This window comes from Salvelinus alpinus, chromosome 8 (genome assembly GCF_045679555.1).
Source record: "Salvelinus alpinus chromosome 8, SLU_Salpinus.1, whole genome shotgun sequence".
NCBI lineage: Eukaryota > Metazoa > Chordata > Actinopteri > Salmoniformes > Salmonidae > Salvelinus > Salvelinus alpinus.
In genome coordinates, this window is record NC_092093.1 from 45450585 (window position 1) to 45464588 (window position 14004).

The 14004-nt window shown below is 41.9% G+C and overlaps 1 protein-coding gene across 1 annotated transcript; it reads right to left on the reverse strand.

The window, feature by feature from the left end:
- Positions 1-684: 684 nt before the first annotated feature.
- Positions 685-12256, reverse strand: LOC139583213 (heat shock protein HSP 90-beta). The gene is made up of 12 exons (XM_071414047.1): positions 12058-12256; positions 10635-10778; positions 10190-10396; positions 9937-10096; positions 8972-9105; positions 8526-8834; positions 7798-7963; positions 7356-7546; positions 2687-2834; positions 2309-2577; positions 1376-1709; positions 685-1260 (listed from the first exon to the last, which is right to left on the reverse strand). Exons 2-12 carry the CDS (start codon positions 10776-10778, stop codon positions 1148-1150), a joined length of 2175 nt encoding a protein of 724 aa, XP_071270148.1. The 5' UTR covers positions 12058-12256; the 3' UTR covers positions 685-1147.
- Between the last annotated feature and the right edge of the window lie 1748 nt (positions 12257-14004).

The following is a 14004-nucleotide window of genomic DNA, read 5'->3' on the forward strand; positions in this document are numbered from 1 at the left end:
ATCATGGCACCTTGTGCTGGGGACAGTAAAAGGCCAGATGTCAAGTTGAGGGAGCCTGCATTGGCATGCTGACTGCTGGAAAATCCATCAGAGCTGTTCCCAGATTATTTAATGTTAATTTCGCTACCATAACCCACCTGTCGTTTTTACAAAGTGGCAATACGTCCAATTGACCGAACCGCCGCAGACCACGTGTAAACGTGCCAGCCCAGGACCGCCACATCCAGCGCAAGTCTGAGACCAGCCCCCCTGACAGATAAAACTGACTACTTGTCTGTAATAAAGCCCATTTTGTTGGGGAAAACTCAGTCGGACTGGCTGGGCCTGGCTCCCTAGTGTGTGGACCGACACCCTCCCATTGCTGTGCCCCTTCCCAGTCAAGTGAAATCCATAGATTAGGGCTTACTTATTTCAATTGACATGCAACTCTGTAAAATTGTTGCATTTATACAAGTGTAGTTTTCCCACCTAATGTGGTGGTTTATAGCCTGCTGTGTTAACTGTTCAAACAAGCATTGTACCTTTGCCACAAGCCTAAATATTGTGACGGGCTAGATTAAGGAACAGGGACATAGTGGTTGTTTGAATGGAAATCTGACATGACTCATTCTTGAGGTCTGTTTCATCAACCTCCAGTTTCTAATGTTAGGAAGAACAAACTAATAGTCCAGACAAATTAGAAAATTTAAGGTCTTAAGTCTTTTAATTTTTGCAAAACAAAAAATGATAACAGACAGGTCTGGATTCAGGCAAAGGAATCTTGCAGTCCACTCTCCAAGCAGCGTGCAAGTTGCACATCAGAAGAACCACCCCCCCAGTGTCAGGCTAATGGAATGTTCCATTTCCCCTACATAGCTACCAGTCCAACGTTTAAAACTCAGTGCAACAGGGTACTGTTTCTTTTTAATGAATTGCCCACCGATAACTATTACAACAAAATTAACTGCTATTCTAGAATTTTAACAGAAGGCTCAAGACAAGAGCAGCACTGGTCCACTGGGCAGCAGGAGTTAAGATAATTATTTTGTTATACCATAAAACGACACCAACCAGGTTTCTCCAGTAAAAAAAAAAAAAAAGAGCAAATAAACAGATGTTCGATTGGGAAAAAAAGTGAGGCTATACAGGGGTAGGTTTGAGACGGCATTTAATCCACTTCCTCCATGCGTGAAGCGTCATCATCTCCCTCTAGAGGTGGGATCTCATCTGGGGCGGGTGCAGAGGTGGGCTCCTCAGGGATCACTTCGTCATCATCGATTCCTGAAAGGGGAAGAGAAATTAGACCTAGCCTACAGCCCCATTTCCATTATAGTCAACCATGTTACCCTTTAGAGAAGTTTCCTTCCCCCTAACAGTTCCGAGTGTGCATCCTTACCCAGGCCCAGCTTGATCATCCTGTAGATACGGTTGGAGTGAGTCTGGGGGTCATCCAGGCTGAAGCCTGAAGAGAGCAATGCCGTCTCGAACAATAGGATGACTAAGTCCTTCACCGCCTTGTCGTTCTTGTCCAGGTCAGCCTTCTGCCTTAGGGTCTCCACAATGGGGTGGTCTGGGTTGATCTCCAGGTGCTTCTTGGCCATCATGTAGCCCATTGTGGAGTTGTCCCTCAGGGCCTGTGCCTTCATGATGCGCTCCATGTTGGCCGTCCAGCCATACGTGCTGGTCACGATGCAGCAGGGCGACGACACCAGCCTGTTTGACACAGTCACCTGAAGGGGCAGAGAGGCGAATGTTAGGTCACAAACTAACAGCATACAGGTGAGACAAGCCAGTGCAGGCAAGTTGACCCTAAATTGAATTGTCAAAAGATCAGCTTTAAAAACAGGGGGGGGGGAAATCCTAAATTAAATATTGTGCAGGAAAGTTGTTAGATTTCACACAAAACATCCAAAATGTAGTCAGAAACAGGCAAATTCTCAACTCTGGAAAAGGTTGGTGTCAATGTTAGAACGTCATTGCAAGCATTCACCACTAAAGAAACGCTGCGTCAAACTCACAAGGTCATCTAGTCTCTAGGTAATGACATAACCTCCGGGGGACAAAAACTACATTGACACACTGGGCATTCCCAGTCAAGCCAATGGCAAAGCCGGGACAGCGGAACAACCACGCGAGCCTAACAGGACACTTCAATCTACATGGTCAAAGGACTCACCAGGGTCAATATTAGCTTATGATGAACTATGGCACCTGTTCACAACCAGAAATAAATCAAATTGTCAATCACCAAAATTCAGAGCACAGAAAGAGATTAAAGTCATGGGCAATTTTCTTTTGCAGAAAGCACAGGTTGGTTACCGTCATTTACCTTCTCTACTTTCTTGTCCAGGATCTCCTTCATGAGCTTGCAGAGGTTCTCAAACCTTGTCTTGTCCTCCTCCATCTTCTTCTTCTCCTCCTCATCCTCAGGCAGCTCCAACCCCTCCTTGGTTACAGAGACCAGGGTTTTACCGTCAAACTCCTTCAGCTGCTGGACGCAGTACTCGTCGATGGGCTCCGTCATGTACAGGACCTCGAAGCCACGCTTGCGCACGCGTTCCACAAAGGCGGAGTTGGCCACCTGGTCCTTGCTCTCACCTTAAGAAAAATGTGACGGTCAACTTCTGTGTCTAAATGATTAAATTCAATGACTGCTATTGGGCTTGGAGCTCAATGTTATGTTGACTGAATGTGTAACTAGACTCACCGGTTATGTAGTAGATGGATTTTTGGTTGTCCTTCATGCGGGTGAGGTACTCTGTGAGGGAGGTCAGCTCATCTCCGGACTGGGAGCTGTGGTAGCGCAGCAGCTCGGATAGCTTCTTGCGATTTTGGGAGTCCTCGTGGATCCCCAGCTGCAGAGAAATAATTACCATTAGTATAACCTGGTAGTCAATAGGAGTTACTACACATTCAACTTTTGCCTGGGGAACTGTTCTATGTAATCATTTAGCTATTGAAGTTTAAGGGTGTGGCTCTTGAAGCCAGTCTAAATATATAGTCAATAGTTCTTCAAACACTAAATAGGGATGATACTGGTTTGGAACAGCACAATAACTAGCCCCACTGGGTACGTGGAGAGAGAGCTTATATTTAAGAAATTGGGCAAACTACTAGGGATTGCTCAATTAAAATCGGGGAACATGTCAGCCGATATTAGCTAAAAATGCCCAGTTTAACGCCAACGTGCAAAACCGATGTCAAAGCTGGTGTATACCTACATAACGCCACTTTTTTTTTTTTTTTTTTTTTTAATAAATACAGCGCTACAGAACAAAAGCAGACATACTAAGCGCACACTTTCAACAACGAAACAAGTTCAAGTCAAGCACTCATTTGAAAGAATCTGTACATTCCAGCGAGACCCCTAAAAACACCAAGACAATGGAATTCATTGCTCTTGACAAGCAACCGTCCTCTGTTGTGGATGTTGCCTTTCGTCGACTGGTCGAGCACCCGGTATACACACACAATTTCTCAGCTGATGCTCTACCAGAGTTACAGTATTGTTGAAACGTACATCTATGAGCGTCACGACTGACATTTGGCCCAGTGATGTCAGCCCCATGAGCATGCCAAGTCTGACAGCACAGGGGATCGATGAGGATTTAGTACTGAGGAAGCCGTATTGCATGCTCAAGAATGTGCTGGTTCTCATACCGCTGCTGCCATTTGAGAACATGAATATTCCTAGCACCATTCGAACTGACACAAACGCCTGCCCAACAAAACTGCCGACAGACCGTGGGGTTTAAATGTACTTGAGGCTGTGAACAAGCGAGTCGGTGGCATTCTGAGCCTCTTTACTGTGTCGCCGCCATGCTCGATGCTAGGTACAAAGACCGCTACGTCGATGCAGACAAGAAACAGGGTTTATGTGAAATGTTGCATACACTGTGGAAACTGACAGTGAGTGCGCACCGAGGAAGAGGCCACAGAGCTGAAACATCACTGCATAACATGTATGATGAAATCCTGGTTTAGAATGAAACGACTGAAGGAAACAGCACAGCAAGTGAAAGAAATAGGTTTTGATTATGTTTTACTGGTAATGGGAACATATGGCAATCAGAAAAAAATAACTTTTTGGTCAGTGTGGTGTGTGTAACCTTTAACTAGGCAAGTCAGTTTACTGCCCCTGCAGCCATAAGAAGTTGAGTAGCTTGGATGAAAGGTGCCCATAGTAAACTGCCTGCTCAGTCCCAGTTGCTAATATATGCATATTATTATTCGTATTGGATAGAAAACACTCTGAAGTTTCTAAAACCGTTTGAATGATGCCTGTGAGTATAACAGAACTCATATGGCAGGCAAACACATGAGAAAAAAAATCCAAACAGGAAGTGGGAATTCTGAGGTTGGTCGATTTTCATCCAAGATCCTATTGAATTCACAGCAAGATATGGATGAGTTTGCACTTCCTACGGCTTCCACTAGATGTCAACAGTCTGTAAAACCTTGTCTGATGCCTCTACTGTGAAGGGGGGCCCGAAAGAGGGGAATTATGCGCGTTCACATGAGGGAGCTCTGTTCCATCGCTCATCTGAAGTCAATGTAATTCTCCGGTTGGAACGTTATGCAAGATTTGTTAAAAACATTCTAAAGATTGATTCAATACATCATTTGACATGTTTCTACTGACTGTTCAAAACTTTTGGACATTGTCAGCTTTTAGTGAACGCGCTTCCTGACTTTGGATTTGTTTACCAAACACGCTAACAAAAATAGCTATTTGGACATAAATGATGGACGTTACCAAACAAAACGAACATTTCTTGTGGAAGTGAGAGTCCTGGGAGTGCATCCGAACAAAGATCAGCAAAGGTAAATTAAGATTTAATGCTTTTTATGAGTTTTGTTGACTGCACAATTTGGCGGGTAACTGTATGGCTTGCTTGTGGCTGAATGCTGTTTTCAGATTATTGAATATTGTGTTTCGCCGTAAAGCTTTTTGAAATCTGACACAGCAGTTGCATTAACCTCTCTGGGGCAGGTGGGACATTAGCCAGGGAAAATACAGAGCGCCATATTCAAATAACATGATATAAAAATCAAACTTTCATTAAATCACACATGTAAGATACCAAATTAAAGCTACACTCGTTGTGAATCCAGTCAGATTTCAAAAAAGCTTTTCGGCGAAAGCATAAGATGCTATTATCCGATGATAGTACAAAAGTATACAAAGAGAGAAGCATATTTCATCACTGCAAGCACGACACAAAACGCAGAAATAAAATATAAATCATGCCTTACCTTTGACGAAATTATTATGTTGGCACTCCAATATGTCCCATAATCACAAATGGTCCTTTTGTTCGATTAATTCCGTCGATATATATCCAAAATGTCAATTTATTACGACCGTTTCATCCAGAAAAACAGCTTCCAACTATCACCACTTCTCTACAAAATATATCAAAAGTTTCATGTAAACTTTACCAAAACACTTCAAACTAATGTTGTAATACAACGTTAGGTATTTTTAAACGTTAATAATCGATCAATTTGAAGACGGGATGATCTGTGTTCAATACAAAACGAAACCAAACTGAGGCAACTTTTTTCATAACATGACTCGCTCCAAAAATGTACTTCATGTGACCCTCATTTACGACAGCCCTACTTCAGTTCACAGAGGAATAACCTCAACCAATTTCCAAGGACTGGTGACATCCAGTGGAAGCCGTAGGAACTGCAAGCAAGTCCATGAGAAATCTGGTCTCTTTTAGATAACTCATTGAAAAGACAGTGACATCAAAAATAAATAAATTCTGAATGGTTTGTCCTCAGGGTTTTGCCTGCTACATAAGTTCTGTTATTCTCACAGATATGATTCAAACAGTTTTAGAAACTTCAGAGTGTTTTCTATCCAAATCTACTAATTATATGCATATCTTATATTCTGGGGATGAGTAGCAGGCAGCTGAATGTTTGCATGCTATTTTTCCAAAAGTGAAAATGCTGGCCCCTGCCCCGAAGAAGTTAAGAACAAGTGTATCTTTAATTCCATGTAAAACATGCATCTTTCATCAAAGTTTATGATGAGTATTTATGTTATTTGACGTGGCTCGGCAATTTCTCCGGATATTTTGGAGACAAACTTCATACGCCTTCCACTAGATGTCAACAGTCAGTAGAACGTGGAATGAAGCCTCTAGTGTGACGTGGGACCGGATGGGAGGGGAATGAGTCAGTGGTCTGGCAGAATGCTAGTTTAGTCACGCACGCTAGTCAGGTAATGGCAATGTGTGCCATTACTTTTACAGACATGAAGAAATGCTCCGGTTGGGACGTTATTGGATATATATGATAACAACATCCTGAAGATTGATTCTCTACTAAGTTTGACCAGTTTATTCGACTTGTAATATAACTTTTTGAAGTTTGTCCGACGTTTGCCTTCACATGCGCCAGTGTTTGGACACGTGTACTACACATGCTAGCTAAAGTTGCTAATTTGACATAAGTAATGGACATCGAACAAAAAAAACATTTATTGTGGAAATAGGATTCCCGGCATTGCATTCTGATGAAGATAATCAAAGGGAATATTTATGATGTAATTTCGTATTTCTGTTGACTCCAACATGGCGGAGAAATGTTATTTATATTTGAGCGCCGTCTCAGATTATTGCATGGTGTGCTTTTTACAAAAGTTTATTTATTTATTTTATTTTTAAATCTGACACTGCGGTTGCATTAAGAACCAGTGTATCTTTAATTATTTGTAAAACATGTATCTTTCATGTTTATGATGAGTATTTCTGTTATGACGTGGCTCTCTGTAACTACTCCGGATATTTTGGAGGCATTTCTGAACATGGCACCAATGTAAAGAGATTTGTGGATATAAATATGCACATTATCAAAAACAAATGTATTGTGTAACATGATGTCATATGAGTGTCATCTGATGAAGATGTTCAAAGGTTAGTGATTAATTTTCTCTATTTCTAGTTTTTGTTAAAGCTATCTTTGGCTGGGAAAAATGGCTGTGTTTATTGGATTTGGTGGTGATCTAACATCAATATATGTTGTGTTTTCGCTGTAAAACATTTTAAAAATCAGACACGATGGGTAGATTAACAAGATGTTTATCTTTCATTTGCTGTATTGGACTTGTTAATGTGTGAAAGTTAAATATATTTTTTTAATGAATTTCACGCGCTGCCTTTTCAGCGGAATGTTGGGGGGGGTTCCGCTAGCGGAACGTGTGTCCTAGAAAGGTTAAACCTTGGTTTAATCACACTAATGCATTGAAGAACACCAGATGACAGCAAATGTGGCAGAGGACAAGTTTGATTACTAGTAGCAAAACAATCTTTCCTCAAGAAATTCAGCTCCCTAAGTTCCTACCCATCTCCCAAAGTTACCTTGAGGTTCTTGGAGAAGCCATCGTATAACTTCTTGTAGTTCTCCTTGTCCTCTGCCAGCTCACCGAACAGCTCCATACATTTCTTGACAATGTTCTTGCGGATGACCTTGAGGATCTTGCTCTGTTGCAGCGTCTCTCGGGAGATGTTCAGGGGGAGATCCTCAGAGTCCACCACACCACGCACAAAGTCTGCAGGGGGAGAAGGAAGACATTTAACTTCTTTAGCGATTTCCATTACAGAAATTGCTGTATTTAAACACGGCTACAGAGAAGGCAAGCAGCCAACTATTTCAGAGGGGCATTATCTGTGCTTGCCATTAGCCTACATGTGAAGAAACAATGCTGTATTTGTAGTCGGTGGCATTGAAATTATACACGGCCAGGGGACAAAGTGGCAGCCACTTTGGACCTCCAGACTATCTGGAGACTAGGCTACTTACTCAGGTACTCCGGGATGAGATCTTCGCAGCTGTCCATGATGAAGACCCTCCTGACATACAGCTTGATGTTATTCTTCTTCTTCTTGTTTTCAAAGAGGTCAAAGGGTGCGCGGCGGGGGATAAAGAGCAGGGCGCGGAACTCCAGCTGGCCCTCCACTGAGAAGTGCTGCAAAGGGGAAGAAGCAGGTGAGGGTTACTACACGCCCATCACCTTATCCTGCACGTAGATCTGTTTGTGCTGTGTAGCCAAATCCCACAATCATAGGTGTCACCCAAATCCCACCCCCCAAAAAATTGTCACATGCACCAACTACAACTGTTGTAGACTACCATGAAACGCTTGCTTACTTCCCAACAATACAGAGTTTAACATTTAAATAGTAACAAGAGGAATACAATACACAATAATTAAGCATTATACAGGGAGTATGAGACCAATGTGCAGAGGTAAGAGATATTTGAAGTAGATGTGTACATGAAGGCAGGGTGAAGTGACTAGTCATCGGGATAGTAAAATATAACAGTAGCACCAGCAAATGAGTGTAAAAGTGTGAGTGCGTATGTAATGTGTATGCATGAGTGTTTGTTGGGTCAATATGCGTGTTACGCGAATGCGTATGTAGTGAATGCGTAAATAGTACAAACAGATCTGGAACCAGGCCATCTAGAAATACCTTCTAGGCATACCATTTTGACATCGTAATTTATATACATTTTAGTGATAGTACCTTGACTGCAAGGTGGTCCTCCCAGTCATTGGTCAGGCTCTTGTAGAACTCCCCGTACTCCTCCATGGTGATGTCATCAGGGTTCCTGGTCCAGATGGGCTTGGTCTTGTTCAGCTCCTCCTGGTCAATATACTTCTCCTTGATCTTCTTAGTCTTCTTCTTGTCCTTGTCTTTGGAATCCTCCTCGTCATCCGAGCCCACGTCCTCAATTTTGGGCTTGTCCTCAGCCTCCACCTTTTCCTCTGCCTTTTCCTCCTTCTCCTCCTCAGCCTCATCATCACTGATCTCTTTTTCACGCTCCTTTTCAACCTGCACACATAAAAAAAAAAGAGCAATTTTGTTTATTTAATGGAAAACTTCCCCTTACTTTAGTGCCCTAAACCAGTCCTACATAAATGTCACTAATCACACTTTAGTTAAAAATACTCCCATAATTCTATACTCACGAAAAGTGTGATGGGATATCCAATGAACTGAGAGTGCTTCTTGACCACCTCCTTGACCCTCTTCTCCTCAACATACTCAGTCTGGTCCTCCTTCATGTGCAGAATCACCTTAGTTCCACGCAACATGGGCTCCCCTGGAAATTAATTCAAAAGAAAATTATACACCCACAATTGCCCATTCCAGCATCACTACAATAGACATACTTTAATAACATCTATTATTAGGGCTGGCACAATAACCGTATAACAGACATGTATAAATTTTCACTGGCATTTTATTTGCATGACTGTCTTAGATATTTTTGGGGTGGAACTAACAGCTGACTGAAGCAGGGGCGGCCGGGCATTCGCGCGGTTGAGTTTGTTTCTGCTATAACATGATGAAACTGTTGATCCTTGCTGAAACACGTGATGTAGCAAACTATTATTTGGTTTCCTATGCAATAGAATGGTCCTGGAACCTCTAACCCTGGCAATTTGACTCACGGGTACACTCGCAATGGCTGCCTGGTATTTAGAGGCAATCATTTCCATGGTAAATGTAGAACATTTGCTCAAATTATGTTTTCTGAGGGGGCTCATGCAACAGAATATATTTTTGTCATGTCAGTTGAATCAAGTCACAGCACCTATTGAGGGGTAAAGTTTGTGCTTTAATTTCCTGCTTTTCTCCTATGGGTACACTCGCAATGGCTGCCAGTCCACCCATTATGCCATCATTAACTTGCATGGGGAAACCCATTCTATTTCTAGGGGTAGCACATGCATTTTGGAGGAGAAATGTGTGAGAGACATATGTGACCGTGGTCATTTGGCTGACCAATTATAGTCAGCCAAAATTACATGACCGTCACAGCCCTACCTGTGATCCAATCTCAAAACAATGCAGAGGCAATTTATGTTTTTCATGGATTTGTACATTTTACAAACCCACCCGCATAGCCTTCATTGGGTGAGACACATACCACTGTCGACCTTGACTGTGAATGAGCCTCCGGCTGAAGACTCCCAGATGTACTGCTCGTCATCATTGTGCTTGGTGATGACGGTCACTCTTTCTGCCACCAGGTAGGCGGAGTAGAATCCCACACCGAACTGCCCAATCATGGAGATGTCAGCTCCAGCCTAGCAAAGACGGAAAAAAATGGATCACTCAATGTTCAACTGAATAGTATTTGAGGCATATTATTGAATATTGCTGTAATGCAATGGACATACTTGCAGGGCCTCCATGAAGGCCTTGGTGCCAGACTTGGCAATAGTTCCCAGGTTGTTGATGAGGTCAGCTTTGGTCATGCCAATTCCAGTGTCGATGAGGGTCAGGGTGCGCTCCTCCACATTGGGGATGATGTCAATCTTCAATTCCTTGCCATTGTCCAGCTTGGTGGGGTCCGTCAGACTTTCGTAGCGGATTTTGTCCAAAGCCTGTAAGATATTGAACAAAGCAGACGACAGCATCAAAGTATCTGGAAAAGTCCAAAGGGGTATTTTATTACATACGCAACCTTCACCACACATCCTTTTCAAAGTTGTAATCATCCTTATGTACTGAAGTTTGGTTATTGTATGGATGAGCTTGCTGGATGCTAAAGTATTACACTGTACAGTAGTGTCAACAATTAGACTGAACAGCTTGATGCATCCCTAATAAAAAAATATTTACATCAGAGGCGTTGGAGATCAACTCCCTGAGGAAGATCTCCTTGTTGGAATAAAAGGTGTTGATGATGAGGGACATGAGCTGAGCAATCTCTGCCTGGAAGGCAAAGGTCTCAGCCTCCTCCTCTTGGCGCATTTCTTCAGGCATCTGGGGGCAAAAGCACCAATGTTATGAAATTGCCCAAATGACCGTATATTACAATTAGAGAATTAAATTAAGTGCATGCATTCTAGTGATTGCTGTTAGCAACAAGTTGAGTGAATTGCTTTCAGTTGAAATGTCCCCCATAGTTCAGTCATCAAATCCCAACAGTTAATTGTCATGCCAATCTGGCCACACAATTTAATATAAAAGTATGCATTAACACAAGCAATTACATTTTGGAGACTTTGAACAAGTGTTCCACAATCAGTTGCATTTCCTCCTGATAAAGACCAACTACCGGATGTTGAGGAACCATCCAACAACATGGCGACATCCTGGAGACAATAGACGTCGCCAGCACGTGGTTTACAAACTCGGTGAAAGGTTAAGGAAATCCATAAAGAACTCCTCCAAATTGACTTCCAGCACGTTAACTGAATTAAAATGTTAAATCGCACGTAGTTATCAAGTCGCTAATTCCATGGAAAGGCGACGACGATTCAGCAATGCAAGACAAGCACGAGGAAGTAGCTAAGTTAGTTAGCGTGTCGTTGCGCAAAGTCATGCTGCCGATGTCCAGACTGTACAATTAACGCTACTGGAGTTGAAAAGGGACCAGGTCACCCATTGTAGCAAATGTAACGTAATTAGTTACCTACACTTTTGCACAACCAATTCCAACTTCAGGGCAGTTCCACTGGCCACTAAAATGACACTGCATCAATTTAAGTGTCAGAAGCCATGCAAGTGTAGCTAGTGTTAACGTTAGCTGCATTAGCCAACCGGACAATGAAAGCTAGTAGCATTATGCTGACGAAGTCGTTGACAGTTTGATAGCCAATCCAGTTAACGATACGTTCTGTCATCTACACTTACTAGTGAAGTAATTCAAATTAACCTAAATTTACCTTCTTAGAAAGTTAATTAGCCAACGTTAGATTGGCTAACGTTAGTTAGCTAATACCCAGTAAGGCAGAATCAGTTGTCACAGTGGATGTGGTGAATGACATTGCCGGAAAGGCTAACTAGATCATTTAGTGTACAAATAAGGAAAATAAATAAAAGCATTATGTACTTAACATGTAGCAGACGTTTGTAAACTAGTTAGCGCGCCTGCTAGCTACCGAATCGAACATTCTCGAAGACTGATGCTGGACAAACCAGAGATGATAGGCTAACGTTATCCAACTAGCATGAGGGTGACTTTTGAGCGCTGATTTGACAAAGGTAACAATATCTGAGTACGTAGACGAGCTTTAGGGTTAATACAGTATGTACACACCTTTATTTGTTCCGTTCACGTCTCTTGAATAAAATGCTACCAATATCACCAGTCCCCTCGGCTCTATGACGCAGGAAACTAGAAAGGGATTTGCTTTTAAAAGACCGATATCTTTATACCCTCTTGTGTGTTTGACTGTGCGGAGGTATCCATCCGCAGCGCTGTGTAGCTGTGTTGCGGCATCAGTGGGTGCAGCATCTCCTTTACGAATCCCATACATTCAAGTTAAAATGTATGTCAATTCTTGTCACGTTAAAAAATAAATATGAATATCTTAACCGAAGTGATTGTTATTTTCCTACGTTCTATCATGATGATGATCTTCATCCATAATTTCCTCAGCATGCACTCAGGTAAATTATCAGAAACATCTTTGTGAAAGGGTATTGACAGTTATTTGAACTGCCGACTTTTGATTACATTGCAGGATAGACTACAGAGTTATTTAAAGCAAATATTCACATTTAGTGGACAGACTGCATAGAGAAAGAAGCATGTGATTTAATATCAATCGGACTGTGTAGTCAAGTTGCCACATATTACAAAATATATACAAAAACGGTGGAAATTATCGTTTTAATCTCGCGGAAGAATATCAATCAGCTCTAGTGGCTGTACTTCGTTTTTTCCAGCACTTTCCATGAAAAACCCGCCTAAAAACTGACGTCACGTGCTTGTCAAACTCAGTCCTAGCTAGTTACCACAGACACAAAGGGTTCGTAAATTGTCTCCAGTGTGTCAGAGTGGCTCTGGGTAGTTCGTAAATTCTGAGCTTTCGCTTTGGCCGAGGAAAAGGATTGATCCGAGAGTTCTGACCTCACAACAGCAATGAAGCACTCAAGCTAACTGGCTAAAGTTGGCAAGCTTGCTAGCTACTTCCAGACACAAACGAGAGAACACCTCACTCTGACCATTTTACTCGCCCAAGCAGAGTTGGTTAGGCTGTTTTCATGTTATATACAATAAAGCCCGAGGGGGTGTAGTATATGGCCAATATACCACGGCTAAGGGCTGTTCTTATGCAACACGGAGTGCCTGAACACAGCCCCTTAGCCATGGTATATTGGCAGTATATCACATACCCCTGAGGTTCCTTATTGCTATTAACTGGTTATCAACGTAATTAGAGCAATTAAAATGAATGTTTTGTCATACCCGTGGTATATGGGTACAACAAATCAACATTCAGGGCTCGAACTGTCAGCCAATCAGAATTCAGGGCTCAAAACACCCAGTTTATAAAGAGTGTTAGTGACTAAAAGTGCTGCTGGCAACAATGAAAGTTTTTTTTGCTGAAGTTTACTGACAACAGTCATATTCAACAGGTGTTGCGTGTTTGTAAATTCATCAGTTATTCTGCACTCTTGCACAATCAGATGAGAGTGCTCTGAAATCGGAGTAGATAGACAGAGTGAATTTACAAAGAAAAGTATATCATAAAAATTTATGAAAACAAAAATTAAGGTTAGGTACAGGGTTATCATTGTGGTTAAAGCCAGACTCAGTAAATCCCATAGAATGTTACTTTTTTTCTGGTTTAATACATCTTTCGAAATGTATCTATGAAAGATTAATTTGCCATTTAGGTCACTTCAAAGTGATTTAATGAATTATAAGTACAGCAGCTTTTTTTACAAATAGGTTGTTATCAATAAAATGTCACAATAAGGTGCAGAGCGTTCGCATTGCCTGCTGGGTGGCAAGAAGACAGACCCCCAGCTCTGCTAAAACCATTGACAACTAGCTATATCCAAATATTGTTTGATGTGCTTGCTATGTTTGGTGATGACAGAGGTCTGACTGACAACTTTACCAGGTTGCAGACTTGCCGATGTCAAGCACTGATGAAGCAAGCTAAATGACATACATAAATTTTTTAAATAGTACAGCGCTTTTCAAACAATCTCAAAGTGCATAAAAAGTAAAACAGCAAACAAAACATTTCAA